This window comes from Varroa jacobsoni, unplaced genomic scaffold (assembly GCF_002532875.2).
Source record: "Varroa jacobsoni isolate VJ856 unplaced genomic scaffold, vjacob_1.0 scaffold_1337, whole genome shotgun sequence".
In the NCBI taxonomy this organism is placed as follows: domain Eukaryota; kingdom Metazoa; phylum Arthropoda; class Arachnida; order Mesostigmata; family Varroidae; genus Varroa; species Varroa jacobsoni.
In genome coordinates, this window is record NW_019214239.1 from 16,000 (window position 1) to 31,404 (window position 15,405).

Sequence of the window (15,405 nt, forward strand, 5' to 3'; positions counted from 1 at the left end):
TGTGTGCTTTATTTGTATTAGAAAGGAAGAACAAGCTTATTGCGCTATTTGATTGCATTTGGGTTGAATAAGGGTATGCAGACGTCCAGGCTGATGTATCAAACGGTTTAAGAAAAAGGCTTAGGAAAAACTGGCCACTTTTCGGATAATCAATTGTACATCGAAATCTATTCAACACATCGGATAAAAGGTCGCAAGAAAAAAAAAGTCTAACAAAACTTGTATACATATTTTTTTCCATAAAATGCTTTGCGGAAATGCTTCTCAGTTGACAATCATAGCCATACCACGATAAAGAAAAAAGAAAGATTTTTAATTTATTTATGCTTTCATGTGTTTCATAAATAGATTTTATTGGAAATATTTTTGTGACCTGTCGCAGTCTCTGATGAGAAACGCACAGCAAACGATCGTTGCGTTAAACCTTCAAATGAAAACCGATTTTGCAATACACGCCTGCTCGAGCGAGCCAATATTACGAATAATGTAGTTTTCGTAAATAAAAACAAAATAAAATAAAAATGAATTTATATATACACGCCACGAAAGTGTGATTTGTTTTTTTACAAAAAAAAAAACTAGCGATTGCGCTTAAGTTTTGCATAAGGCCACAATTCACCATCTCACCGTGGCCGTGGCCGCCGCCGCCGCTGCTGCTGCCATAAAACGTGGCGAGGAGAAGGACAAGAAGGAAAAAACTGGACGGAGTCAACACAATTACAGAACCTTCGTCAACTTGCACGGCAACACGGCGTCGATTGGCCAACATAGGCAGGCGTCGTGGAACAACGTCACCAAGCATTGGCCGCTCGTCTGGAACGAAGTCGTGTTTTTTTTCCGATATGCGTCTCGTTTTTCATCTCATTTCGTCGTCAGTCTCTCTTCTTTTAGTGTCCTACTCTGACGGTAGACAGGCCACAGGCCGTGACAGTTAAGAGTCTAGTGACCATAATACTAATTATCATAATCTTCTGTTTTTTTCACGCGTTTCCGGTTTACAAAACTGTTGACTACTTCTTCACAACTACATCAGTTTAGCCTGACTATTGAGCAGTACGTCCCACGTCATACACGTTAATTCAATCGGTTCAAGACAGTGTGCCAAAACACTGAAGTTCCAGAGTAACTCGTCAAGAAAAAGTGCTGCCGAAGTACAATTATCGATAATTTACTATTTGCAGTAGAAGAAGACACAGCCCGTAACAGTGAAACTCGTGACCGAGTGCGTAAAGTTCGTAATTAAAGACAGAACCCTAAAACATAGCTGGTCGACGGAACTGAAAATAACGGCGGCGGCGACGATAAACGAAAGTATTAAGGATGCGATACTGGGCAGCAGCCTTGTAAGTTGATAAAGAAAATCTATATTTTATCAAAAGTTTGTATCAACTATTTTAACATTTGTTAGTTCAGGTAAGCCTCAATCGTACTCGTTAAGGAACGTTTGTGCCCCTTGGGATTCGTGCCCAAGGCGCGTATCACACAAGAATCGTGCAAAACCAGCTGTACCTATATAATATACGGCTATATTATCCAAAAATACCTGGGTCATCTGCACGATTACACGCATTATGCTCTTATCCTGTCGGCTATATAGGTCGCGAGTCTTCCAAGCTTTCGAGCACAGTTAGCAGTCTGTGAACAAGAATTTGTATGGATAGTCGTGCGGAAACGAAAATGACGAGTCTGCCGTACACCTTAACCCATTTCCGGACATGTACGCGATTTAATCACAAACGACGACGTAAAGCCAATAAACATGCAAACAGCTTCGATATATCTTGAAGCTCAGTAATAAGATTTACTTTTAGGAAATGTCGATGTTTTGCTCGATAAGATAACGAAAATTCGCATTTAGGTAACATTTTGTTTTTCGATAGGCTTAAGGTAGTTTTTCAGGGTGCAGCTGACACGTTCAGGCGTTTAGAGTACGATAAAATGAAAAAAACTATTCTCCATTCCAAAGACGTATTAGATCGCATACAGACGTAAAGTACGTTGGAAATGATGAGCAGTATGAAAAGTATTTAATTGCTAACGACAGCATGAGTCACGAGTCTTTTCGTTTAAAGAAGTATCACCGGTATTCTAAGGTTTCATAGAGCCATTCTATGGTTTTTGGGTTTTTCCATTGACATAGAGATGATACGAGATTAAGTTGTACTGGAACAAAATGTTATATGAAAAATACAAGGGGTGATGCCTAAGTGACGATATCTAGATTTAGGCTTCAATGTATAACAGTTGTACATTGTTATTTATAATTTATTATCTCTTGGAATCTTAACAATTAACTAACTTCACGTCATTGCGCTTCTTGGTTCAGTCTTCTGGACACGTCAATCATTTGACGTCACTATATAAACCCATCAGTTGCAACAGCTCAGCAGAGGTTCACACTCTGACGTCTCTACTGCCTGCGCACTGAACTATAAGTAGAGAAGTGAAACTTTACGGATCTCATACGACCTGTTTTTTGGTTATACAAACTAGTGGCAGCCATGGATAAGCGTTCAGCATAAGTAAGATCATCCATGCAAAGGGTAATGCAGTGATGCTCATCATTGATACCTCAATATTGAATACCGTAAAGATGAAATATGACTCATCGTGGAATGAATTTAATCTAGAATCTTCTACTTTCACTAAAGCAAAGCATGGTATATGTATTCTCCTGGTTTGACAGGTTTGTGTTTTCTACCCTCTCAGTCTATCCGGGCGCGGCAATAACCTATCAGTATGCGTCGGAGGATACGGGTCAGCCATCGACAGGCTGGGAGAAAAATCGAAGATGTAATTAGACATTACATTCAATTTCCGTTTTTACCGTTTCTAATCATTCCGCACCATATTGTTAGTAAAGGAATTATGTTTACTATCGGATAGTAGCGAAATACTTTTCTGACCTGTAGAAAACTCTTAGTAACATTTTCAGTTAACTTTTGAGTAACTTTTTTTTTTAATTGTTCAATTAATTAACATTCAATCGTAATATAATTATTGTGTAAGAATACGATGTAGACTATATCCTTTATATGCATGCCTTCAAATGGAGAATGGAACCTAGGTCAAGGGGTCTCTATAAACGAGACACCTGTGTACATGGATGCGCCACCCTATAAATATGATTTGCTTTTTATCTGTTTTTAGTGCCGGATAAATATCGGGAGCCGATTGATTTAACTGCATTCCAAAAAGGTATTACATATTTTTAAAACTACGACCTCTTTCTGCCAAACAGGTAAACGTCTAAGGGATATTGGCGGACTCGTAAAGGATGGTGATCATCTATATGAAACTTTCTACTAATCTATATCGATATATAGCTTTGAGCAACGTAATTATATAGCATCAGCGTCGATCGGGATCGATACAGCCAACAAAACGTTTGCTTGTATACTGAAAAAATGTAAATCTACGCGCTACTAATCCAGTCATATGTAATTCTACAAGCCAACAGAAATCGCTTGTTTATCCTTAAGCGGACAAATTAGCTGTTCCCGTTGAAGACTGTAAACACAGCAAAACAATCCAACAAATTGATGTGCATTAAATAGACGGCTTTGTCGTATGGAAATAAAGACAGAACGCTTGCTTCTTTCTTGTTTGTTACCTTTGTTTATCGGTACGTGCTCGACAACCTTTTGGTTTTTGGATGATTGTGTCACCTTTAAATGTCAATTGACTACGTATCGTCTTCATACGTAAGTGTGTGGCATTAGAGAGTTAGCCATAACGAATCTTGCAAGACGCAGAACGGCTGTCCTTCCTCAAAAATACTCAACGAAAGACACTCTGCTGGAAAACTGGCCATGGATGGTAAGTGAACGAAGAAGATGCCTATGTCGAAGGACTATTCCATAGTCATAGGAAACATGACAGTCTTCGTGATCGTTCATTGGGTAACGTACTTGCCTACTGCTTATAGGGATACATTATGGTCTAAGTTTGAATTTATGGGGCATAGACACACGGCACGTTTCGTGCTGGGAGCCAGCTAGCCGTCTATCTGATAGAACGGCGATGCCGGACATAAAAGTTGAAAAATAGGAGAAATATAACGTATTGATTCAGATTTATGAATTTTTTCTTGTAATATTTTTGGCTCTCGATGACGACTTGAGACCTGATTCGCAAATTACATATGTATGGCATTGAGGAAGCCACACAGAATGTGCAGGGCACTCAGAAGATTATGCAACCTATCGGAAATGAGCCAAAATCTGAACGTTTCTAAGGTAACCGTCTATACGAATCGTTTTAAATCGTTGTCTTTTTCAATACATATTCAGATGTTATGGCTTGTTTTAGTATGGAAGAAAGAACAATTTAGAAAGCTGTAGTATTTCAGCGTGTTCAAAAGACACAAAACAATTTACTGGGAATGTGGCCCTCGAATTCGGTAAACAGTTGTTTCAATAGAACTACATAACTTCCCGAACATCCTGTGTGAATATGCGCAAAGAACGGGTGCCCCTACAGAGAAGATTAGGCAAATGTAAATGACCCTTCTTTTATGTATCATATATATATATATATATATATTTCTCTCAGATATTCTGCAATATTTGTTTGGTACAGCCAGACTTGTGGCTGTGCGACTGTTAGATACGCGCTTAACAAGCATAATATTTTATAGAGCTGATTTTGCTCGTAGGTCAAAATTCTCCAACAAAATGAAGAAACGGGAGACTGGGAGCTTCTCTGTGGGGGCGTCATTATTACACGAAAATTTATTCTGACCGCTGCCTATTGCTTCAGCCCTGTACCAAGGTGAGACAAGAGCGGATCTGCAACATCGAATAGGTTTCATCACAATATACTAATGTACCATTCATTAGGTAGGTAAGACTTGTATCATTGGTTTTTCCCCACAACTATATACACGATATTTTCACCTTGACAATTATTTAATTACAGGGCTGTCGATGATTACGCTGTTCAGGTGTTTTCCTACGAAGCAAAGATTAACTCAAACAAAGATTCGGAAATAAAGCGAATCGACGGCGTATCATTACACCCAGATTATAATCCATACCTTCTCTATAACGACATCGCCGTTGTAAGGTTCGTAGACATATTACGCGTCCTATCTAGTAATACTGATAGCTAGTCGAATGTTCAGATCTGTTTTTTCTCTGACGCAAATATCGGCCAATAAATGCATTAGTGCAGTCTCCGATTAATCCGATAATTGAACATTTAAGGGTATACCTCTTCCGTGTTGCGGACCTTTCAGGCTGCAAGTGGGCCTTAAACCTCCATTTATGCCGATATGCTTGCCAAAGCCGAGGTCGATCAATGATGATCTAGTCGATAGAATTGTCGTTGTAATCGGTTATGGATCCACGTATGACGGTACGTAACCCTAATTTTTTTTCTTCACTTTGTCTTACTTAGCGGTGACAGCGAAAAATACATACGCAGTAGGAGAAACAGCGTTGATACAATACTCCGGCAAGATGTAATCGATTCCTGCTATGTTAAGGACAACTAAGGATGTTGCTGCACAAATAGGCTACGCATTAGAAGCATGTATCGACATCTTTTCAGCAAACCTGTCTTAGGGCCTTTAGCTCAATTACTGATGTGTGTATCTGTTCCAAGTTGAACTATGAGATCATCTTTCTAAAGCGGCGTCAATCGTTTTTGACCTCATAGCAGTGACCGGTCTCTCTCAGTCCTGAAAGGATTATTATCACGCCGAAGCCAGTATCAGTATTTGGACATTAACCACTTGGTATGAGTATGGGCACCACCTGACAACTACTATTAACAAGACGGGTTTGGCGGCGGTATGGCATGCGGTTGGTCAATAATGTTTTTATCTAACGATTCGTCGATTACGTATGCACCGTCAAACGGAAGGACCATCTTCCGCTTCTCGACTAATTCTTAGGCCCTGTGTTAAAGGACTTGGGCAGTCATTTCTCAGGATCCTCTTCATTGCCAATTAGTGAGCCAGTAAGCGGAAAGGATCGAAATTTATCGGTGCAAGAACTTGGGAAGGCTTCACACAAAAACGGCTTACGTGACGTTTCCCTTAAGTGGCCTTGAACTGAATGACGACAGGTCTCTTTTGTTATACAGCCTCTATGCTTCGAGTTTACGTCCGGTATCGCCGTTAGGCATTCCATCACACAGACGGCTGACTGCCAGTCTGTGTACGAGTTTCGACCCAAATCACAACGTGTCCATAATATAGGCAGGCAAATACACTATTCACTAAGCTATCACAGGGGTTGGGCAGCCGATATGTAAGTAAGGCGTATGGGTATCTTTGCTCTTTTTAAAGTCAAGATCTGGCTTGATTTTGGGCTTAGTCTTATCCCTCAAACCTCCTCTTTTTTTTCTCTGCCTTCTATCAACGTAGGAATACCGCTATTTATCGCCCGTAACAATTCTGCGTAGAAACCTCCCATTGTACCCGTGCCAAGTTAGATATCAAGAAGTCCTCTGCAGTTTATCTTCTCGGCTGATTCACGGACGGTTTGCTTGCTGTCTTTCTTTGACGGTGCCTCTAGAAGGTCCCCATCGACCTCCGATGGCAGATCGGGGTCAAGTGCACCCTCCCGAAATAAAATATTATTATTAAACTTTAAGCTGTGGTCGGCGAAATGTAGTCATGGCTAAAATGATGACAATAATGTGGAAACAACTCTTTTATTAGGAATCCGAAATTGAAGCGAAATTCTGTTTATTGGGCGGAATAAATTTCAAGCGGTGTTTAGAAGTAGATAAGCAGCAGCCATTACTTTCCGACAAGGGGTCGCGCACCCCTAGTGGAAAAAGTTGCATGATACCTTGCACCAACCATATTGTACTATTTTTGTGGAATTTCTTCATTGAACGCGTTACTTCTTTGCTGTGTTCTAGCCAAATTAAATTTCGACTAAAGAGGAGCTTCATTCACCTTGGATTGTGAGAATTTAAACACAAAGACACTCTTCGATCCGGGAGGATATTATTACGGAATATTCCCAATTATTTTTATTTTCCAAATGGAACAAAGTGTGGACGAACCTTGTGGAATACAGCGGAGATCAAACGATAAACACGAACTAGTTTCTCATGGGTCCAAAAGGAAAAATACATTATAGTCCACTTTTATGCAGCAGTGACTTTTAACGATAACAACACAAACAAAGTCACAATTGAAAGTAGAACATCATGATGATCAACATTATGCACCGTTGTCACGCTGTTTTACTTGTGTACGAGCATACACAACCGAGTTTAAGGAGGATTACGCGGGCATATTGAGTGCAAGTGGCTAGGATTCTCAAAGAACGTCCCGCTTTTCCTCCACCACGATGAGCCAGCCTGTGCTTGGCTGCTAATGTCGATTTTATCAGAACTTTTTCATCTCCATCTCGCTAACTTCTTAATTCATTTAACCTTTTTATCCCCTATAACTTCTGCCTGGACACATTAAAATGGAATAGGTTCAACCTGGCTCAACAAAGAGAAATAGATTACGCAACCTGAGCTTCACACCTAAACATAACTTTCGCAAATCTTAGGGAAAGTGGAAATAGTTTTGGATAAACGAAATAGATTGATCTTTGTTATTCTCATATAGTTATTGCCAGTAAGAAACATGTGTTTATATACATACAAACAGAAACTGACTCTATATTTCTTAGTATCGAGCTCACCCGTCAACGTCCATATAGACCCCTTTAGTGAATTTCTTGCGATCTCATTTGTAGTTTACTCAATTCTACGGTTGGCTCGGTTTCTACTATGTAGGAACGAAATGGTCTCTACATGTAACTGTATAGAATTAATCCACTTCTAGTGCTTCCATTATTAGTGATAGTTTTTTTTGCTGTTGTCGAAAGCTCATTCCTCTAACCTTTCAACGAAGTTATTATTCGCATCATTTATAAAATAAGCTCTAAATGCTATATGCATACTTTGGATAGATAACACCGAAGCCTCTGCCAGCTTGGAAACACCGGTGCGGACAACGACATTACGCTCCGTCTCAACTACTCGACGGCCTATGTCAAGGGTCAAATTCCACACTTCAACTCGATCCCTGTACGAAATGCCACAAGGTCATCGAGAACCCTATCCTGACCAGCAGGAGTCCTCTTACGATAACAACGAGTCATCGTATTACTTGAAGGAGGTTTCCAATAGCCCAAAGTCAGTGCACAGCCAAGAAACATCCTATAAGGAGACAGAACCATTTAACGGTCAAAGTGAAGCGTCGCACGATCTAAAAGAACCTTCTTACGGTCAGGGCCAGACATTCCACCGTGAGGGGCAGACATCCCACCGTCAAGGGCAGACATCCTACAGTCAACGGGAATCTATTTGCAACAGTGCTTCCAATATCGTTACACATATTCCGCAGTATGCAGATGTGAGAGGGTCAACTATTACGACCCCAACAACAACTCGCTATAGCCAGTTAACAATTTCTACGACGACAAGACGCCCACAGTCCGTGAACATGGAACCTACAACGTTTCGGACCAAAAGGACCACAGCGAGGACCAGATTAACTACGGCCCGTCCCTACTACCATACAACGTCTACGATCGATTCGCTGGACGTTCAACAACAATCGATGTTCACACCATTACAATATAACACCGCTCTAATGCAGACAAAATACACTCAAGCAGAGCGACGGTACGCCACTTCAGTAACGCAACCCTTGCCACAATTTCAACAGCCTCAAATAGCGATTCCTGTACAGCGTGCATACAACCAGCAGCAAGGAACTGGTCTTCGGGGTCCACATTATGTCGGGTTCGAGAGTCGAGTTAACGCCGAATATGGCAGCGTTCGCCAGTTACAACAGAGGTTCCCACGCAGCGTAAATTACGCCGACGAACCGTCCAGGGGTGAGTACAACCTACACTTCACCTAGGTAGAGCAAATTTCGCTGCGTAGAAAGTGAAAGCTGGAGAAATTCATCATAGAAGAACACTGACTGCTTCGAGGTAGCTAGACAAGTCGATGCATTAGTGAGTCGTTCAGAGTAGCGTTGTCTGGGTCATTACGGCAGAAGTCAAGTGACGTCCCAAGCTCGCGGTATAATGTCCAAATTGAATGATCACCAGCAATTTACATAACTGTGATATTGTTTGTTGTCCGTAAATGAGTACATACGAATGCCATACTTATTAAGTGATGGTCATATTATGTGACTTATGCGCTGCTAAACCTATATATGTTGCCGCTAGTTACATCTAATTACTTTCTAGGTGGTCCACCGAGTTTATTTCTACGGGAAGCCTCTATGACTGTAATACCGTCAAGCACATGCTCTCGCATGTACAACGACACAGACAGGCAACACCTCAGTCATGGAATTGACAAGACCCAGCTTTGTGCTGGGAACCCGCAAGGCGGTATCGATTCCTGCCAGGTGAATACTGAAACGCATGCACTTGCTTCGCCGAATTTCTCTTGTTTTATTTAATTGTTCTTAATTAATAATTTATTATTATTTAATTATTCTTATTACCTGGACCTGATGCGGGGACAACAATATTTGCCCCTTGTATTACATTTTTTGACATTTAAACAATTTTATTCCACTGCCTTCATTAACAATAGTCAAATTATCGAGCAAATGCACTTACGCTGACAACCATTATCCTTTAATATAGGCTAGAAGATCACTGTGTTTTGCACTGTGGCCTACTAACATAAATAATAATTTTTTCGCTTTAGGGTGGTAGTGGAGGCCCCCTAATGATGCAGGACTCGGCAGGCCAGTGGACCGTCGTTGGTTTAGTATCGTTTGGCAACTCATGCGCTCGTAAAGATTACCCCGGTGTGTACACTAGGGTAATAGCCTTCAATAACTTCATTGAGGATGCTGTAGACTTCACAGCGTGATAAACGATGTTGCCCAAAGGATTCATGTTCAATTCTACATATGCATGGATTTACATCCTCAGTCCTCACGCGGAACTCCATAGTCACTTGACCCAGCGATATAGACCCATATGCCGTAATATGTTTTCAAGGCGATTCATTGCATCGTTTATGCAATCGTTAATATAAAATCGTATCACGGTATCGGTGAGAATGGACTCGAAAATCACAGTCATATTGAGCAGATTATATACTTCATGGTGCCCTATACGACAAGGAAAATAGAATATATTAAAGCAGATCATGTGAAACTCGTGTATTTAGATACGCTTACTGAATTTTAAGGTGTTCGTATGCTTCTAGAGAAAGATCGGGTTTTGGCTCCTTGAAGCAAGACCTATTTTTCTGTACACATTGCTACTGATTTCTCAGTTTGTTTTTGGGGAATAAGTCAGTTTTGCTGGTAAGGATAAAGTTTATAGGTCTCACAGATCCGAATTAAGGGGGAGACTATATTCGCTCTGGCTAAAAAAGCCAAGCTCAACAGAAGTTATCACTTTAGTACTGCGTTTATGGTACCATATAGTATGAAAAAAGAAAAAAGTCCTCAAGCCTTGGTGACGTCCCAGGAACGGGATTAATGTATAAATCGAAATATATATATACACATTTATACTTATTATACAAGTTTCAATACTATGGTTCTACTTAGATTTGCAATTTTATCTTTCAGTTTGGTTGTAGCGTATATCTACGCCTAAATTAATTGCGTGGAATCGAATCGAGCGGCAGACATTTGTTACGAACGGCGAGAAATGTAAAACAGGCCATCATTTGTTTCTTTTTTAGTTCGCCGTTCACTTCGAAGGCTGACCTATTTCGTACAGGATAACAGGTCGATATTATTCTCTGCAGTACGATGAGCTACGCCCAATACACACCACAGCAAAACCGTGATTTTCCGAAGTTAGCTCTGTCAGTATAACTCGTTTGCACCCTTTATTTTCTAGGTTACAGCTTCAAACTATTCGAATCGAGGCCTCGAACTGTACATCAACTACCTCTTGCTCTTCTTTGTCGCTTTTAAAAAAATCAACAATCGATTCAGATAAAATCCGTCGAAGACTCAGAGCGACGTGTATGAAGTTACATGCGTTGTTGAATTGGTGACGAATGAAACTATTATGATAACATAACTTACCATACGATTAGCAACATAGGTCCGGCTGAAGAGTAGTGATTTATTCTTATAGATGCTCCGCTACTTAGTCCGCTATAACTATATACCTGTTCTATTGGGAGATACGCTCATTTGTCCTGTGACTTTTTGTAGTAAGGTAAATCCTACAATTTGCAATTGGACTGTGGCTGTTTGAAGTTTAACTATAGGGATGATTTCATCGAATTGTATTACCCGTCACGTTACCTTTGTCACCACAATCGTCACATCGGTAGATATTCTGCTCGAGTCATATATTCATTTCAGCCATGTTTGCCGTTACTCTGTTGTTGTGTACACTGTTTGTACATAATGCCTGTTTGATTGTGTATGACTTAGTTTCCGAGTGCAAACAGGCGGTAAATGAACGTCGCCTTCATTCGTAAACATTGTCACTGTACGACGCCAGCCGAAACCTGGTTTGTTATTGTTATTGTTACTCGTCAAACAGTAACGTGAGCGGTGTAAGAACAAAAGCCAATGGTACAAGAAAAGGCAGTTCTGCTGGGCCAAAGTCCACGCGATTACGCCATCATTGCCCGAAATTGCCGCACGACGACGACGACAACTTTCAGATGATTAAAATAAACAAACAGTAAAATAATATGATGAATTGGCCAACTTTTAACTAACTCTGATTGTTTGAATTATGAATTCTGGTCGTCGAGCAAGTCGTTCAAGTTATGTCAGCCCAGTTGGGCCGAATAACCCTTTGACAGATTATCGAAAATCAACCAACGTAATGTTCCTTCTCCGGCCATTTTTGTTAAACATTTGTTCGTATGGCTGAATTGGCTGGCTATAATTACTTAGAAGTCTAGCTGATAGCTAAACGTATTTCGTGACATTGTATTGGACTTTGACGCAAACACTGTATCGTACGGCAGCACTGTAATTCAATAAAGGATGTTGGAAACGAAAAGCAGGCTTTTGAGCTGGAGGATTATATCATCAGTTAGGTAGAGATATTGGCTACACTGCCAAGCCTTTTAAAAGTTCCCGGTTTAGCAGACAGCAGTCAGCGCGATGTCTGTACCATTTTAACATTCCATTCGCTTATCGTGCCCGAATAACTAGTCTAGACTATTATATTTCACATGCTATCAGGAGATTTATATATGGTATGTCTTTCCTACCCGAAAAAATTTTTCCATACAGTAAACGGGAACTGAATATTTTCATCAGTCAGATGTATCAAGGCGCTTGTCCTTGACCTTTCTTTACGAAGCTCCACTCGTTTCTCGGTAGGATACAGCTGCTCAATCGAAAGTTTCGCTTCTTCAATGTCAAGTGGCTAGACCGTATTACCTGGTAGCTGCTTTGACACTTTCCTGGGACAAAATAATACAAAGGAGTAGAATAAAGAAACGTTGCCGTTGGTGGCAATGTTGTTGTTGTTATTTGGGATAGGAACACAACGGAGTTGCTGCAAGTCAAATACTTGGTAGCACTGGGTAGCATTGCCGATCTTTGCCTGCTGATCCTGTCAACAAGTGACTCGTACGTCAGCCATGCCCATCGCCGGACAACAACTGAATGTCTGCACACCTCAGTCCTTCATCATCTGCCCCGATTCATAGAACAATATTCTCCATAGCAACACTAACTTCGATTGTTACGTCTTCAAGCAACACTCGCATAAATGAATCATAATGGCATTAACATACAAGCAATTTGTACCCCCCTGAATAATTCGGCATGGTATGGTATATCTATCGTAGTTTTTTTTTTCTTTTTATTGTTCAGATTGTCTTTGATGATACAGCGTCAATAAACGTGAACATGATCTTGATTGATTTGGCAGCCATGACCAACAACGCGTTTCCATAACAACAATTCAGTTACTGCGAATCTTTAACATCTTATTAACTCTACTTAGAAATCTTTAATTTAAAACAGTACTTCGAATGTCCTTTTTGCACGTATAGTAACATTTGAACTTCTCGTACCCAGTTAAACTCTATGTTTGCCTTCGTATGTTAACGCGTTTATACACAGAAATTATTGTAGACCAAAAAAATAACCAGCAAAAAGGCGCTATCTTGACCTGTTGGCGCAAAGAGAAATCTATGTCGATTCTATTAAGTTCTATAATAGATTCTTGCGGTTCCTTTAATGAATCACAAGAAGTGAAACTATTTTTTTTTTATTCCTACGGCGGTAAGGTAATTATGTTACGTACCATCCGTCATTATTTACGACTTTCGCCAGTTTTTCGATCGGTAATGTATGTAGGTTCGCCAGAAGATAGCTAGTTTCGTCTTGAAGAAGATCTTCAACAATGGCTTGAACTACATACTCGTGTTGAAGATAAGACCACGTAGTTGGTTACCCAGTGAACGGAAAAAGTGAAAGTGCATTGGCGCAGGCCCCGGCGAGCATAACAAGACTTCCCACACGAAGTCCAAAAAATTTAACTCGTTTGCTGTATATGGCCTCGCGTCATCCTGTAGCGGGATGACCTCTCCTCGTTTGTCGGGTCTTTTCTCTTGAATAGCATGGTTGACTTGATGCAAATAAGCCAAATAAATTAACTATTCGCTTCATGGGAAACAAATCCAAGTACATCAAGCCCGTGCAGTTACGCCAAGCGTAAAGCATACTTTTTTTGGGTAGAGATCTGGGGTTTTAGTTTCTCTAAGGAGCCATCTATTCCGATCTCTGGGTCATGTTGATGTACATACATTACTACCCGTCACCAGTGATAATTCTGTGCAAAAATTAGTCGTTGTGGCCGCGTAACGCTTGATAGAGGGCGAGATGTTGAGATATAAGGTTAGGCTGTAGTTTTTAGTTTTAGGTTAGGCTGTAGGATTTAGAGACTTCACGGGGTAGCCCAGTCCCAAGTTATGTAAACCTAGAGATTTGAAGCACTTAACAATGGCCCTATGGTTACAGTCTATCTTTTCGGCCAATTCGTGAGTTGTCTGCCAGCTGTCTCCTTTTAAAAGCGCTTTCAGGAGGTTGCCAGAAAGTTCAGGCGGTGGACGGAAACGGGGAAAATCTTTCAGCAGCCAGCCGACTATCATTTTCAAATCTGACAAACTACTCTTAAGCAGTCCTTTCAACAAGAGGGCCATCATCGTACACACGAAAAATGTCCTGGGCGGTTTCGACCGTGTTTTGATTTCAATAAAATGCTTAGTATAGAATGTGTTAAAAATGCACTCTCGTTCAGCCGAAAGCTCGATATTTACCGAATTGTTTCAAGCTAAACCTGCAATCAAAAGTAACACGGTGGTAAAGGCTAATTGAGTTGCAAAGTGAGAGAAAAAGGCTTTTACAAAAAAAAAAACGCGGGAACACATTAGCCAACATAATATCTACAGACCCAAAAATTTGAAAGGGCTTAGGTCTAGTGTAGCAAGCATTTTAAAATTAAGTCAGAGATTTCTGGTCGATTGCCGCATCATTTAAATATATTTCAACATTTTATATCCAATCTATTTTACAAAAATTTGTTGGGACACACCATGACAGACCTAGCTGGTAATCTAATTTATAATTCGAATGTATAAAACCGAATAGGAACTCTCAAAACAAAGATAAGTTAACACAAAGTCAGTAGGCGATCTGGATACATAGTAGCAGCAGCAGCAGCAGCAGCAGCTTTTTTCTAGACAAGACATAATCATATGTGTAATCAATAATGCCGGTGCCTCAAAATCCTGCGATAATCAATTTTTTCAGACACTTCTGTGATCAAAATAAATGCGTTTAAAATAAAACATGTTTTACTTAGAATCTATTTGTGCGATTGAAATTGGTGATTCTAGTTTAATGACACTGATCCATCTGAATCAGATGAAAAAAAGGTTTTTCTCCTGAGGAGGGGTTAATCTCACGCTGCTGTTCAACGCGCGTGCTAAAGAGTATAAATTATAGAAGCTTATAATAGATAGATATGGTAACATACCTAATAGTATTTAGCAGGAAAGCGTTGAGTGCCTAAAAGAAAGCCTTGAATTACGGTTGACGCGTAACTTACTCCATTGTTTGCCGTCGAAAAGAGCTGAAGTGCTCGGAAACGATCCTCAAGGAAACAGAACTACAGCTTTAGGCAGTGAATTCATTGGCAAGAATACACGACACCTATGTCGCTGTGCTGTAACAGTAGTGTGATGCCTGTACATTTAAGGCCGAAGATCTTTGGCGTCTCTTGTGACGTCTCGAAAGCCTTTAAGCCAACATGCAGACACCGGCATTTACGAAGTAAAAACGTTCATATACTGAACACTCCCTCGCGTGTCTACCGTCATTTTAGTAGGAGGAGGAAATGAAGATAAAGAAAAAAGGCCTTTACACGGCTGGCCACTGCAGATAATGGCCGGCAGAGCTGCTTT

General features: G+C 40.4%; 1 protein-coding gene across 2 annotated transcripts; it reads left to right on the forward strand.

The window, feature by feature from the left end:
• The first annotated feature begins 708 nt into the window (after positions 1 to 708).
• On the forward strand, positions 709 to 11,984 carry LOC111268951 (uncharacterized). 2 transcript variants are annotated; one of them, XM_022848214.2, is made up of 10 exons: positions 709 to 1,343; positions 2,687 to 2,793; positions 3,151 to 3,198; positions 3,710 to 3,819; positions 4,658 to 4,773; positions 4,921 to 5,067; positions 5,240 to 5,358; positions 7,929 to 8,861; positions 9,225 to 9,388; positions 9,697 to 11,984. In XM_022848214.2, exons 1-10 carry the CDS (start codon positions 1,321 to 1,323, stop codon positions 9,862 to 9,864), a joined length of 1,935 nt encoding a protein of 644 aa, XP_022703949.1. In that variant the 5' UTR covers positions 709 to 1,320; the 3' UTR covers positions 9,865 to 11,984. The 2 variants fall into 2 exon arrangements, with proteins under 2 accessions (XP_022703949.1, XP_022703950.1); XM_022848215.2 differs by lacking the exons at positions 709 to 1,343; positions 2,687 to 2,793; positions 3,151 to 3,198 and adding an exon at positions 4,125 to 4,238 and having other exon boundaries at positions 3,760 to 3,819.
• Positions 11,985 to 15,405: the final 3,421 nt, after the last annotated feature.